Source organism: Anastrepha obliqua, chromosome 5 (genome assembly GCF_027943255.1).
Source record: "Anastrepha obliqua isolate idAnaObli1 chromosome 5, idAnaObli1_1.0, whole genome shotgun sequence".
Lineage (NCBI taxonomy): Eukaryota > Metazoa > Arthropoda > Insecta > Diptera > Tephritidae > Anastrepha > Anastrepha obliqua.
The window spans coordinates 59,799,322-59,815,912 of NC_072896.1; the positions used below are offsets into that span (position 1 = coordinate 59,799,322).

Sequence of the window (16,591 nt, forward strand, 5' to 3'; positions counted from 1 at the left end):
ATGAACAGAATTTCTAAATCGACTCCTCTCACCATTCTGAGCTTTTTGTGCTATTATAGGCACATATGTACAACCGTTATATGAACAAAATTACAATACCCTTATAAATTATATTACCCTTCACAACAATAAATTAAGACTCAGGTACATAATAGTTAATCGAAAATTTTTTGTGCATGTCAACCTTAAAAATATTCTGTGCTTCCTGTATAAATTGCATTGTATGTATAAAAAACCTGCCAACGGAATATGTTAATGGGAATATTATCTCATACACAGCATCTATGCGGAATAATATGAGGATAATTTCCAGAAATTTGAGTCTTTTTTGTCACTTTCAGCAGAATACAACTAAGTGAACAATATAAAGCTATTTTTTATAGAATTTCAGATCATACCTCTTTATGAACTTACAATATATACTCGTCTCACAATTTATCTATATAGTCTCACAATTTTGCTTCGGATAGCTAGCCCTTTTAATCTATTAGGTGCGCAACTAAGTTCTCGTTATTTTTTTATGAAAATACAACTTTTTTCTGAAAAAATGGTTACAAGTGAATCATTGAAAGTATTGCCCATCGCTGGCTACTACTTTTCCCATCTTTCTGGTTGATCTCGTATATCGTCGCGGTAAAACTGTTCATCTTTTGAGGCTATCCACGGATCAAGCTATTTTTTGATGTCTTCAAATGAATGGAACTGCTGGTCGCCTAGACCATGCGCCATTGATCGGAACAGGTGATAATCGGACGGCGCAATATCTGGAGAATATGGCGGGTGGGGAAGGATTTCCCATTTCAGTGTTTCCAGGTAGGTTTTAACGGGTTTGGCAACGTGAGGCCGAGCGTTGTCATGCTTTATAAACACTTTTTCATGCCTCTCCGCGTATTGCGGGCGCTGCTCGCGCAGTGGTTGGCTCAATCGCATCAATTGAAGTCGATACCGATCCCCAGTGATGGTTTCGCTTCATAGTTCATAATAAATAACACCAACATGGTCCCACCAAATACATAGCATAACCTTTGCAGCGTGAATATTCGGCCGAGGCGACGACGTAGAAGTATGACCGGGCAGTCCCCATGACTTTCTTTTATTTGGATTGCTGTAATGACTCCATTTTTCACGATATCACGTGCGCCACGATGCGATGAAGAAAACCCTTCCTTTTTTGCCGCTGGAGCAGTTGTTCACAGACGAAAAAACAACGTTCAACATCCATTGGTTTTAACTCATAAAGAACCTAAGTCCCCTGTTTCTGAATCATTCCCAAAGCATGCAAACGCTTGGAAATGGATTAGCGGGTAACTCGTAATACTGCAGAAAGCTCTTCTTCGAATGAAAGAGAAAAATCCACACTTCCCGCAAACGACGATTATTCGGCACAAAATCAGACATTTTCACAAAATCAAAAGTATATATAGGTATAATACCAAAACAAAATCACTAATGTGTCGAAACAGTTTGTTTACCATATGCCCTAGCTTGTTTTATGACGTTTAGGTTATGTTAGAATGGACTAGCACACACTGCTGGCGGCATCTATTGACACACAGCGAGAACTTAGTTGCGCACCTAATATCATTCTTGTTTATGCGTGAGGTTTGAAAATAGTAAATAAAACTACATGTTTATGGCTATAGTGTCCCAAATTTCACTACCTTATTTATATAATAGAAAAGCACGCAACATATTCATTGTTTTTCATTGTCTAGAAGGTTACCAGTTGCAACTAGTCGTTTGCCCTGCAGGGTATGTAAGTATGTAGAAATATATGAATATAATTACGAAACTTTCTCGCTTGCAATTGTTGTTGTACATATGTATATTATTCTTTACAACCACCTTCCTAATTTTCTACGTCTGCACGCCACTGAAGTTTTACTTTTTCTTCTGTTAACGGGTCTCTTTTTATCATAAACTCATATGTATAAGCATACATACATACATATTCACGACATGTACTCAATGTTAATATTCTTCCATACTCGTTTGCTTTCTTTCTTCACAGTTTTTAGCTTTATTTGTTGTTAGTTTTTTCTTTTCAATTTAGAATTGGGTCACATAACGGATTTCTTGTTCGTTATATCAAACAAGCTCAGTTTAATAACAACAAAAACCTCAGCCATACCGTATGAAAATGTAATGAAGCTCAAACAGCAAGAGCAATAACAAAAATTTAATGTAAATGCAAGAGAAAAAGAAGCGGCATACAAAAAACTTAAAAAGTTGCATACGAGAGCACATAATTGAAATTTAGAGTTCAGATTCAAACGAACCGGTTTACCTTCTGTTTGATCCACTAACATTTCCCCTCCAGTCGCCACTACTTCGGCCAATAACACTCTCTCAAAGCTGATACAAAGAAAATTTGCAGCTCTCAACTATTGAGTAAAGAAAGGTACGAGAGCTAAAGAATTGAGAATAGTTAGAAAGTGTGGAGTAATATGCAAGGGGATCGGGTGGTGGGGATGTTTTGGGCTGCTTCAGTGTTACATATGGTTGTGAATGTAAGCCCAAGTTCCACTTTTAAGTTTTTATTGAATGCTCGTTTATAAGCATCTCATTCATACTTAAATATACACATATGCACATACCTATATATATAGGTGTATATATACACAACCCGCATTCTAGGTTTATGCCGTGAAAGTGGGACGGTCGTTCTTGAAAGTGGAACTGTTAGTGCTTTGCATGTACGAGTATAAGCGATCGTGCGGCGCGAATACTAAAAAAAGGCAGCAGATAAACCGGCACAAGAAATAATTCAAAATGAATGTGGCAAGCAGTAAAACACCAGTGACACTTCCCCACAAAGATTGGAACCGTGAAACAAAAAGCGGCTCTCGAATGTACGGTTAGTAAGAGAAAGTGTTACGTTAAAGTTGCTTGACTGACTAGATGGCATGCGTACAGAATGGAATTGAATAAAAATACTTGAGCGGCTGCGTAAATGGCTAAGTGACAGCCTGCATATACATACATATGTATACCCATATACATGTGCACAAGTATAAATATACATATAACCAACTTATCAAAAGTATGAAGTCGTTGTACCATCAACGTTCGCTGTACTTTCAATGTACTGGATAAAGAGTATGTATGATATATAAATACATACATACATAGTTGTCGTTGGCGATATCAAGTGCCAGTCCCGTACTGAGGCGCATTGGCATGCCGCGCTGCATCTGCGCATTGGTTGGCCATTAGATCGACATAAAAAGCTATTTGGAGAAATTGAATGTTATTATTCACACAAATACTTAAGAGCAGTACTTATTCGAGCATTAGTCTGTAGAATCTTACTACTACTTACTTTCGACGGTATTCCGTAAACAACCGAAATAAGAAAAAAGAAATTTTTAAGCGCGATGACGTTAACTCTCGTATTATGTTGAAGTGAAAACAGATATAAAAATGTATTTATCATAAAAACGTATATATGTACATATGTATGTATGCATGCACATTATATCTATGTATTTCTATCCATCTCTGCGTAGGCACCATTTACTCTAAATTAATAACGTAAATCACTCTGTCAGTTCTTTCTGTGGAGGTCCGTGAGCACAAAAAACGGTGGAACACGGCGGTGGAAGAATAATGGTCTAGGCGTTGTTTTTCATACGATGGCATAATGAATTCCACAAATTACATCGATATTTAGAAAAATTTCTTGTTACTTTATACTACAGAGGATTTTGGCGCTTGTAATAATGATCATAAACAATTGGCTACTGCAAGAATACAAAAAAAAAAAAACAATAATAGTTGCGTATTGAAGGTGTTCACGTGCTGGAATGGTCTTAGAGCTCAGATGTCAATTCTATTGACAATTTCTGGAGCTCTCTAAAACACCAATGTCTCCAAAAAAATAGGTTTATTGACAATATATCTCGAAGGAGCGATGTGAACGACTGATGAAATCGATGACTCGAAATGCGTCGCTATTATTCAAGTCAAAATATTAACTATTATTATTTTTAATCTTTTTTTGATTAAATTGTCTTTATTTTAGCACTTTAAGTGTATTGATAGTGGTTTCTTTTATTTTTTTTATATATATAGGGATAAACGCTAAAAAAAACACTTTTTTCATGAATTTATTGTAGCGAAACGGTTCAAGTCAGTTTATTAAAAGTTGTTGCATATTATAAAGTAACATTTCAAGAATATTTGATAAAATTTTCATGTAAAAAAATTGCAAAATGAGAGAATGAGAGCACATTTACGTAGACGTCTTTTCAAAAATACATTTTGCAGTAGTCAGCATATCTCAGCGTAGAATCATCTGAAATCAAAAAAATCGAATAACTTAGTTAAAGTATGAGTTAAACTTCCCCCCCAATGTTTATTTTGACGATTTATTTTCATTTTCAGCCATTTGGTAGTCGTTTGAAGTAAAAAGTGATTTTTGACGAAAAAATGCCGCCATTTTGTAGGTGTAAAACCACCTTAATATAAAAAAAAATGGCGAAAAAAAAAAAACGTTGGCGGGAGGTTTTTTATATGTAAAATATGTGTGCAAAATTTCAAAAGGATCGGTTGAGTAGTTTTCAAATGCCAATGACTACGCACTTTAAAAAAAAAGGTTCGAGAAAACCGCGTTTAAAGTTTGTAACGGACTACGCGCGCAACTGCTGCGTCTCGGCAAATGTTTGAGGCGGCTCGGCTTTATGCTCTATAACTTAAAAAGTTTTGCTCGGATTGACTTAAAATTTTAACACGGTATTTTTGAAATGTTTTACTACAATGACATGCAAAAAAAAAAAATCGATTTTTATCCCTTACCCCCCGCTCCCCCTTAACGTATACGTTTCGGTAAAAAAGTGGTATATCGCTTATCATGCAATGCGCGAAATGCACTTCTTACAGAACGACCATTTTCATTAAATGTTTGGATCACTTTTGCACGTTATCTGATTATGTATACTTCGCACAAGTTCGCATAAATTCTAAACTGACAAATAAAAATCTGTTGAATGCACCGTGACTAATTTTGCCAATTTAGTGCCAATTGTGCGAAAAAATATTAACATATCATAAATAATCGCTGGCATAGATTTGCATCACCCTTGAATCACCCTATATGTACACCTACGTGCATTAAAATATATCTGTGCATGTAAATAATTCCTGATAGCACAATTCTAAAAATGGAAGCGAAATTTCATTTGCTTGTATACATACATACATATAAGCAATATACATACATATGTATGTACATATATACAAATACGCTTGCATAAGGAATACCGAGAATAAGAAAAATCACAGGGGAATGTAATATGTGTATTTAATTTTCGCTGATTACTCAAGAATATTATATAAGCCGGCGATTTCGCAATAACTCGACAATAACCGCTGCCTGCCAATGGGCTCGATCTGCACACATACACAGATACATCCAAATGAGAACGCCATTGCTCTGAGACGTAGTATAATTATGTATGTGTACATATGTACAGTTACAGAATATATTCATGTGTGTGTGTTGTAAAGTAGCTGTATAATTTAATGTTTTTTTATTAAATTACACATATGTAGATATAAATAATATAAATAAATGTTAAGTCATTTAATATACATAAGTACATACATATGTATATTACCTGCACATGCATTCACAAACATATGGATAGGTTATGTGTTCTATACATTACCACGGACAATATGCACATATTTAATATGTAATATGTATTTATCGATGACACACTGCGCTTATGAGTTACTATATCCCTTTTCAAGCAACTAAATTGCCTGTCGAGGAAAAAAGGGAGGTTGTCGAGAAGACGAGCAAGTTAACCCCTAGGCTCTACTACATACATATCATCTCACAAGCTCTCAAATAGTCTTTATATATGTATGTATACATAATATATTGTGCCTTGTAAAGCCACAGTCAAAGCAACTAGAATTAAAGGCTGAGAAAGAGGAAGGCTGTATGTGGTAAAATTCTTTCATAGTGCTAAATTTAGAACAGAGTCTATCATGTAGGTTGATTGGTCACCAATAAACAACAACTGTACCATCTCGCTGTTAAGCGTGGTGGGGGAAGAAACGAAATCGCAAAAATTCTGCGCAATTGCTCAGCTTGTTTTGGTGCTACTGCGCTGCAGATTACATTCAATCTTTTAGCGCTTGCTCCTCTTCATTCCTGGCGTTGATTGTCCCCCCATCACATACAACAGAGGGAGAAAAAGCAAGTGGCAAAACGAGCACGTTACGATCGACTTCAGTGTGATACTGCTTTAACCGACAGTGTTTCGGTCTTACCGACTACAGGCACTTATAGTACATCTACCTATTTTTTATACCTGTCTTGTGTAAAGGGTATTATAATTCTGCTTACATAACGCTTGTTTCAAAAAAACAAAAAAAATGGAAATACCTGTTATAAATTAGTCATATTTTGTAGAAATAGTGAAGACAAAAAAGTAAATACGACGCAAACAAAATGCTCAAAAATAAGCGGAGCCACGGCAACTTTAGAGTAAGTCTAAGTATCTCGATAATGACTTAATAGAACTCCCCCGAAATTGGTACACATGTAGCTCCACACTTTAGTTAGATCTGACATGTGTAAATATAATTGAAATCGGGTCAAAATTGTTCCCACTTTTTAAATGTTAAGACTGAAACATCGATTTCTAAGATTGAATTGAACCGTAACGAACTTCGGCAATTTCGGTCGCAGCCAAACTATATTAAATATTTTCAAGGGCTTATCGACATTTTCACCCTACAAACGGAACATTGTATCTACTTATATATAGAGCCGACCTGCAGTACTGAAAAATTGCTTAGTGAGCTCCACTCGATGGAGGAGCAGAAAGATATTTCAAAGCAATTTTTCTCCACAGAAAATATCCAAAACCCATATTTACCAATATTAAAATACAAAAAGTGATGGTTTACAAAATTTTTGAAATGTTCGGCTAAAATTCGCCTTTGTTTTGCCGAAGCCGAACTGAATTTTTGTGGCCAAAACTGACGCCGAAGGTTACTCCTTCTCTAGATATTTCTGCGAAACTTAGCAGGGACGCTTACCTTAATACGAGCGGAAGATGAGTTTATATTATAAGCGATAATTTTTGGCCCAAGCTTAGACGGAATCAAACTTTGTGTACCCATTCACATTTAAAATGTAGTTTGAACTGGCTGTTAATCATGATATTCCCTTGTAAATTAGTTTTACCAAAATGTGTGGCGGTATAAAAAGTTCAGTCTGGACGGAACTCAGCACGTTCTGGCTTGCTGTAATCTGCACTCCCTGACAAGATTTTGTCAACATTTTTCTAAATGTTTAAACTGACTTTTTAGTTTTGGATTTGAATCAACCGAGGAGCTTAGGACTTTAGCATGAATATATGTATGTATGTGTAACGTAGTATACATATAAATGTATACCCTGTACTCATATATGTAGTTGGTAGTTTTCACATTTGTAAGGAGGTGTGACATAACCAAGTAGCTCCGACTGACATAGGGTCAGATATGTAATAAATTCTGTACTGATAACTTGAGGTTTTAATTTTCAATATGTGTTCTGAATAGTGTTTTACGTCGAAAGACTTTACAAAGTTCTGATAATCCAATGGAAATCACTTATAAGTTTTGGAATATATTCAAGAAGTCGGTACAGAAATTTAGTAAGTCCCTAAACTCGTTGAGCAAAGATTGCAAGGCTTTTACATAAATACTGAATACCCAGTATTGCGCAAAATATAAGCAATGTGTCTATGCATGATACATATCTCCAGATGTAATCAAATCCATTTCTTTTCTTAAGCTTGAGAGTTTATAACATATTGGCACATGTAAATAAAATTCAGCATTTTTGCTTTGCATTTTTTAAAAGATAGATTACGAGTATTTAAAATCTTACTCCTTTATTTCAAAATTCAAGAATTGTAACTAACCGAGAGATGTCTAAAACTCGCGCCTTAATTTTTTAATAATTTTGTTTTTATTTGTTTTAATTTTATAACAAATTTCTAACAAGAAATTTATTTTTATATGCATTTATTTTCGCTTGTAGAAAGTTCCCCATGCCAATAATCCCAATATTAATTATTAAAATGAAGGTAGTACTAATGTTTGGCTATAGAAAAACAGTTCCTTAGTTATGCCGGTACGGTCGGTTCGATATGACAAAATATTAATTAAAACATCATTCGATCAAAGCTTTTCATATATTACAAATCTCATCTTTGAATTTAGTCTTGGAAAATTCTTTATTAATGGACGTATTCTGTGAATCTATATACGTAGAACGTTAGTACGTACATACATTTTTATGTGGTATATGAAGAAAAATGTTTCAAAAAATTGGGTATTCACTTAAACTTCGGAAACTTTCAGTAAAATCCAAGTTGTTTCTTTGGAAACATTTTGAGCCTTATAATTTTTATCCGCTTAATCATTATTATATCATGCGCTTATATTATTTCTGCTGTTTTCTACATACATATGGGTTGTTGATTATTCTTTTCATGTTTTTATTTTGTACATTTCTTAAGTCGCATTTCTCTAATCGTTTGCGATGCATGCTTTCTTTTGCAATAGCTTTCATTTGTTTATTTATACATACATACATACGTAGGTTGGTATGTACATACATCTGTTTATTGGCTTTAGAGCCATTTGGTTTTGCTTTCGTTGGCTTCATTGTTTTGTGTTTGAATTTGTATTTACTCTTAGCGCATGGCAAATGTTCTTGCTGTCTAACCACGGCAATGACCTTCTTTATTGCACTGTTGTTGTTATTGAGCTCTCCCCTTCTAGCCTTGGAATTTTATCTAAGGGCATTCCCTTTCCGATCCCTTACTCTGCTCACGGCTCGCGCTTATTTATGCTTGCATTAAAGGCAGACCATTAGTACTGTCTCAAGCACACATACATATGTTACATATAAGTATGTCTACAAACTTCCCTTCGTGTAGAAAAGTGAATCGGCCAAATATTTATCGCCTCCCCACCCTCATATTTCGAGTGTTCAGTTGACTAAATAAGCTGTCTGACGAAGAGTTTGCTGCTTGCGGCGCAGCGCCACTACTCATGGAAGTTTAAGGAACTTTTACAGACCCGTGCATCTCCACCTCCTCAACAACAGCTTTATACATTGCGTTGTACGGTCGATCCTCTTGCAATTGCGTACACTAGTGTCGAGAGGATAAAATGTATATATGAATGAACGAATGTTAGTGGCTGTATACATACATGTATAGATGTAAAAATTTTGCACGTTCGTGTTAATGTGCATATAAACAGGCATGTATGTACCTATATATACAGTGCTCGCGCAGTAATGTGAACAGCGTATAATGAGGATGCTTTATTTTTCATTGACTACTCCAATGATTGAGCAGGGCTTAAAAGATCTAAAAGATTTTCAATATGTGATACATTTAAATGCGTACTTACATATTGAAAATACATAATACATACATACATGCAATTTTTGAATTACTGAGTTTGGGGAATCCCATATCATTGCAAAATGTGCTTACTTTGCTCACAAACTCAGGCGCATTTAAGTCATACGAACTTAGTACGGGGTTAGGACGGTTTGATTTTTGGTATGTGCTCCAAAAAGTTTTTGCGATTAAGAATTTACTCAAATATAAAGTGTCCATCGAAGCAACATGAATGTTCAAAGACGCCTTGTGGTGTTTTATTCATTGTAAAGGAAGAAGGAGGAACAAAAAATGATTGAATCCTTTGAATAGGTGATTTTCATTCTTGTTAATGTAAGATGAGTTTTAGTTTGAATGCGTTAATTTGTTTTAATAAGTACATTTCTTTATTTATATTCTATTATTTATAAATGCTGATATATTTTGTTTCAAGGTCTGACATTATTAAAAGTCAACAAATTAGCAAATATGAACCCGCTTGGTTTTAAATAGTTCAGATTATCAAGCGTGCACTGTTTTGCAAAAAAATCGACTTGATTGTCGTTTTCTGTTGTCTCGTTCAGTTTTGGTGCCTTGCTTATTGCTGACGATGCGGTATGGTCACTATTTTTGCTGCTTTTGTAATACGGCTGTTGTGTTTTTTTATCATGGTTGTCTTTACTGCTCCGTCTGGTTTCATATAATGAGACAATAGTACCCTAAAGAATTGTTGCACCGCTGTAGTTATTGTTGCTCATTTTTCAGCAACGACTTAATACCGATAATGCCGGTCTTACTTATATAGTCATAAAAGCACGTACATATGTATGTAAACAACTACGCACGCATTTATACTAACCCCATCATTAACACTATTTAGCATCAGTGGCTCTGAGGTCTGAACAGAGTATAAAAGAACAAAGATTCGCACTTGCTCTAAAGAACCTGCTGCACTTGAAAATTGGGAATGTCGTGGGGCACGAAAACACCGAAATACAAGTATACATATGTATGTATGCATGTATATAGATAATAATTGAGAAACATTTGTTTTCATATTTGCTTTATTCTATATTTACTCACTGTTGCAAAAAATGATCACATTCAATATGAGAACAAAAATAATTGCAAAAAACATGAAAATGCTTCAGCAACTGAGACCGAGACTGTCAACAAAACAAAGCCAACATCCAACCGCACGACAGCGAACGCAATGATGACGGCGAGGGCTGATTTGCTCAGCCTTGAACTTCTGTTAGAGTGCATTAACTTTAAACTGCACTACACTCGATTAGCGGCAGGGGCTTTACGTCATGCGAATGTATTCGTGATACCTCTGGCTTTGTGTGAACGCGAGCTTGTGTGTGAGTCAAATAATACATGTATGCGTATATGTTTGTAGGTATATATGCATGGCTGTATATCTATAACAGAATGAAATCACTTCATCGAGGTTGGGTCGCTTTGTTATTGCAAGTACAAATACATATGTATGTATTTTATATTCTATGGAATGTGTGTACGATAAAACTTTTGATTGCACATGGTATGCGTGACTTACGCATGTACATACATACATACGTACATATGTGCTGCAAGTGGATGGCGGTCGGTCGCTTGTCGGTCGATTGCTTAAATATAATTTTTTTTTGCTACTGGTGCATTTATAGAGATTGCGTACATTATTGTACGATTAGCTTAGCAACGAGTCAGTCCACACCTCCTCTCAACTCTGCACGTAGCGTTTAAATACAAAAGTACAATATGGTATATGCATAAAGAGAACATTATTTATATTGAATTTTCGTACATTTCGGACATTTTTATTTATGAGAATTATAAAAACCGAAGAAATTGGTTAAAAACATACATTTTGTAAGTGAAATTACGTTCAATCGACTGAACTATAAACCTTTGCTAGCCGAAAAGAAAAAAGTGCAACACCGAACTATTTCCCATACACAAAAAAAAAAAATAGATCTGCACGCTGGCTAGCACGCTGGCTAGCACGTGGCCACTGTTAGAAATTCAGCGTGAGAGTAAGTGGGAGAGTGTTAATCACTCGTGTACTACAAAAAGTTCAAGAATAAATTGCTATATTTTGCAAAGAATGAAAGTGAAATTCCTTAAAGCGAAAAAGAGATGAGTCATTCATTTCCTGCAAACATATATACATACATACATATGAACTTGTGTATGCACAATATATGCGCAGAAAAGGTTACAAAGCAGACATTTTCCACAATTGTGGATGTATTGCCTTGCTAGTTACAAAGTAGACGCAAATTCCAGAACTTACCCATGGTGGAAGTGCAACTATTGCTGCTGCTCAACATATAGCATGCTTTTATTTACACATAAATTTGTATAGTACCTTTGTATTTTCTCCTAGATTTTTTCTGATTCTTGATGGGGAGAATAACTCAAGTTCAATAACGAGCTGTTGATCAATCCTATTGATTCAAGGAATTTTGAGTGGATATTTCCACTATTGCATCTATTGGTTTTAGGAGTGTGTGGTGATATTTCATCTTGACCTAATTAAAAACTGTTGTTGCTTTGTATCTCCCATTCTCGCTATCTCTATGCTCTATGCGTAGCAGCAACTAAACTCTTTGATTTCAATTGTGACACAGTTGTTTGTTATTTGTTTTGCTCTTCTATACGCGTTCAAAGTTTTTTATACTCATATTCTCTTAAAGCTTGCAAGTTTGTCTGCAAGTGCCGCCACGCACAGCTAACGCAAATGTCGAAAGCCGAAAGCCGAATGAGTGAATGGCGCAATTTCTCTAACAATGCTTTTAGCCCGATTGAGGACCGTACTTTTCGAGTATTCTAATTGCGCGTCGTCGATTTACGTACTTGTTTTCTGCTGTGCTAACAATACATACCTTTGTGTTGTATTTTTCTTATAAATTATTTGTTTGTATTTACTTGATAAAGTCCAGTTTTGATTGGATTTTATTATTTTAGGTTTGTAATACATTCATACATATCAACACATACGCAAGTACTTACATATAAGCATTTTTATACGGTATATATTGTTTATAGTTCTTTATAAAAAACTCACCGAAACAGTAAATTTGTAACATTCGGTGGATATCCCTAAAATTCTTCGTTTCACTTTTAATATTGGGTTTAGAACGTGGAATCGCCTGTCTTTTTGTTTTTAATTGTATGCACATATATTGTTCTTGAGATTGTTTTGATTGTTGCCTATTTAAGACTAGGTATTGTAAGGCCAAATCCGAATCGCATTATACACTCCACAATTGTCTCTTTCAAATACAAAAACAAAACACAAGAGCCCGCACTTTTCTATTTTATTATTAATTTATAATAGTTATTAATATCTTGACACTTTCCGTGGCATAAATAATTGCTTGAAAATGCGATCAGATCAGTTAAACTGAACGTCTCTAATGTTTAATACAATGACATCTAGCTGTGTCTCTAGTTATGCTCCTCAACGTTTGCCGTAAGAATTATGACTGATTTGTTGTTTTGAATTGCATTGGCGTTCGTGCTGGCTGTTGCTCCGACTAATGTGGCCGTAATGGTATTTGTATGGATGTGTATATGTATGCATGCCAATGAGCTTTGGCTATGACTATGCGGCTGGCGCTGGCATGGTGTGCTTGTGTGGTTATACGCTGTCGCTCTTCTAAAAAAAGGTAGAAGCAACTAAAAACATTGAAATGCAGAGAGAGAAGATAATTTGTTTGGTTCTCGCCGATCAAAACAAACGGAAAGAAATGGCTAACATAAAAGAGGGCATGGGTGGCTGCAAAAAAGTTGCATATACACTAGAACAGAATATCAGTGGCTAACGACCAAATTAACGGCGTCCAACGCCGATATTAATGATCTATCCTCCTCTCTCGACTGTTTGTCTTCCTACAGCACCGACTCCGTTCAAATTCTTTATTTACCTTACTTTAGCTTTCGTCGGCTTGTGGTGTTGCGCTTCAGTTATGTAAAAATGAGGCCAATCCCACAGAACTTGCAAGCCACTCTTTACGAGGATAGATACATGTATGTATTTAAGTTTGTATTACCAAGAACGGGGCGGAGGATGAAACCCCATTGGAATGCGAGTATAGAAATCGTTGGAAAAAATAGAACATGAGATCCGAGAGAGAATACAAAATAAATCCCGTTTAAGCTGGCTTTCGCTCAGTAAATGTATAATATGTATGCTCTCTTTGGCTGATATTAATAAATGTACTATACATACAAATGTATAGTTGATATGTGGGGCGTTGGTTAACCGCTAGTGGTTTCTTTTTCCAAACATATGCTTAGGATGATCCTTCAAAGTGAAAGTCTCTGTTAATGTAATCGCACACCTAATATTACTTAAGCGTGAGAGTAATCGCCGCTCAGACCTCATAAATTAAATAATTTTTAACAAATGCATACAAAAGAATCTATAAGCGTAATAAATCAAATATGAAAGTACATTTACGTATGAATCGGTGTATGCGCATATACATGTATGCTTATCTGTTCGAATGTTTAAACCCACACGCCGGCGTTTATTTAGCCCTCAATGTACTTATATAAAATATAGGATAAGTTTTGATCGCTTGTAAAACAGACTTCAAACAACCTTATCAGACATGGGATATATAGGCCACATTTAGATTAGAACAAAATTCGGGAGAGTAAAACTTCTTTTTTTTAACATGGGCATCAAATCAAAGATATTTAAGAAAACTTCAATCGCACTTAAAGGGATACAGGGTATATTAGAATTATATGAATCAATTGCACAGTTGCAGTGAAAGTTAAGGTACATATGTAAAATTTTGTTTAAATGACCGAAAGTGGAAAAGCAAAGTCTTTTTACATGGAAGAATATGCTATTTAAAAACTAAGTTAAAAAATGTGATTAATCAGGTCCGCTGTGGGATTTCTACTGAAAGCCTTTAAGATACAAAGTGAACCTCGTGGCGTTTGTATATAAAATTTCATTTCATAGCTATCAACATATCTGCAAAACTACGCTTGTATTAAATTTCATTTAACTCAGTTGCTTTAATAGAAAAGCGTATAATCCAATCCAAATACAATAGGCCAGAAAGTGATTTATTTTAATAAGGAATTAATAATTTTAATAAGTAGATACTTTAGGTATAAAAAACTCATGTCCTCCCATGTCTCATATCTTTATGAAATTTTGCCAGCGCTTCAAAGCCATACACTCGATCAGCTGCGAGTAGGAGAAAAAATGGCGCGAAATTTTGTGAGCTTGGAAATTGTTTAAGTGTGAACAATAAATGAAAGTTATTAATGGTAAATTAATGGAATGGAATAGAAATTAATGGAATTTTTTATGTTTTAAAAAGAATTTGTTGAAATTCGTTTATATATTTTCGTATTTACTGTTTCTTTAGTCCAACATTCGAGAAAACTTGCGCAACGTGCCCGGGTATTATGGAGTGAAAATTTACTTTTTGTAAATTTCCGCACACTACCGCAAAAGAGTAATTATTTAAAATTAATGTGGAAAGTATATATTTATTTATAATATAATATATACTACATTTGTAGTTTTTTGCATATTTTAGTTTGTAGGTAAGGTTGAGTTCTGTCAGGCAACGCAGCTCAATATTTGGATTTATAACATTGTAATAACACTTCGACAATGATCATTCTGATTTCGAAATTGAAGATCAGACATAGAATTAGACATAGATAGTGATATTTAAGAACTTATTGTATCTTAAGTAAGACCTTTTCAATATGGATTTCTTGGAATTTTTTATATAAAATTAGTGAAAATGAGGGAAATATGAAGATAAGTATTTTCTCACATAAAATAATAACGCCATTAATAATGTAACAGTTGAAAAAACTAAACAAAATTTGAACCTTAATCTAAAACCAACCAATCTAAAATGTATCTCAGTTCTTAAATATGTACATACGACATTATAATCGACTGTACCAAATTTCAAGTATTTAACTTAATTTTTCGAATTTATGCCAAACATTTCGCCTTCTGACCCATTGTGCAGTGACAAAATGTGTACTGCATTTACATTTTTTATCTTTTATTTGGTATATGCAAATGTATACCAGGTAGTATTTTAACTTGTTAAGTAATTATGTAACCCCACTTTTTATATTAGAAATTAGGTGGCAACGCTTCTAAAAAATTCTTAATTAAAGTTGTATACTATAAGATTTAGGATAAGAGACAGCCTTATACCGATATTCTCAAGTGTAACACCTATTTAAAAACAAAAATATTAAAAATTTATTTTATTCTGATTTTCAGCCCGATTATATAAACACAGTCAATAGCTGTATTCTTTGCATCTGACTTGGATAAGAGCGCTCAGAATCTATTAAATTATATTTTACACCGATGTCACCTGTCAAAAAATATGGTTCGTTTATAAAATTTTTAAGAAATTTTGTATATTTTTTTAAATCTAAATAAAGTATTTGGTAAATATATTTATTATACTCTGAAACACAAATCATATTTCTATCGATATGTTTATAAACGAACTATGTAATTTATTTATGTTTCCAGCAGTTTGACGTTTCACTGAAATTTCCCAAGCACTATCCAGGGGTCAATTTTTACAACAACAGTTGCAAAACGATTAAATCCCGCCTGTAAGTATGCACTAAGCCTTCGATTATCATTTAATTATTTCAGTTGTTTGGCCGAGATCCTCCTCTTATTTGTAATGCGCGTCTTGATGTTGTTCCACAAATGGAAAGACCTAAAGTTTTAAGCCGATTCTGGCTGATGGTTTTTTATGAGGAGCTTTTTCATGCTGGTACTGTGCTTTGTTAAGCCTCCTCTGGACACTTCATTCATCCATGGTAAGGTGGGCTCATTGGAAACAAGTTCCGTCAGTCCCAACTTTTTTATAATGAGATATGCAATGCTATCGGTCGCTTCGGGACTATCCAATTATTCTTCTTGTCGTAACTTTTTGGGAAGTGCTAGCTCTTTGCAAAACATGAAATCCTTCCTAGTCAACACATCACAAGAAATAAAGCTTTGTAAATTCTCCACTCATATATCTTGGATTACGTCAAATACTCTATCATGTCCTGACTTAAGAGGTGTGTATTCCACGTCATACTACCGTAGTCCTGAACATACCGATGAAAACTGTTGAGCGAGTTGTTGCTCGTAAGCAGATCATTTTGAAAAT

General features: G+C 34.7%; 1 protein-coding gene across 1 annotated transcript in view; it reads right to left on the reverse strand.

Annotated features, from left to right (window-relative positions):
- Positions 1-12,590, reverse strand: part of LOC129247088 (ras guanine nucleotide exchange factor Y) — a 31,558-nt gene extending 18,968 nt beyond the window's left edge. Inside the window, exon 1 of the mRNA XM_054886007.1 lies at positions 12,478-12,590. Within this exon, the coding sequence (XP_054741982.1) occupies positions 12,478-12,499 (22 nt within the window). The 5' untranslated portion in view covers positions 12,500-12,590. The remainder of the gene's footprint in view (positions 1-12,477) is intronic.
- Positions 12,591-16,591: the final 4,001 nt, after the last annotated feature.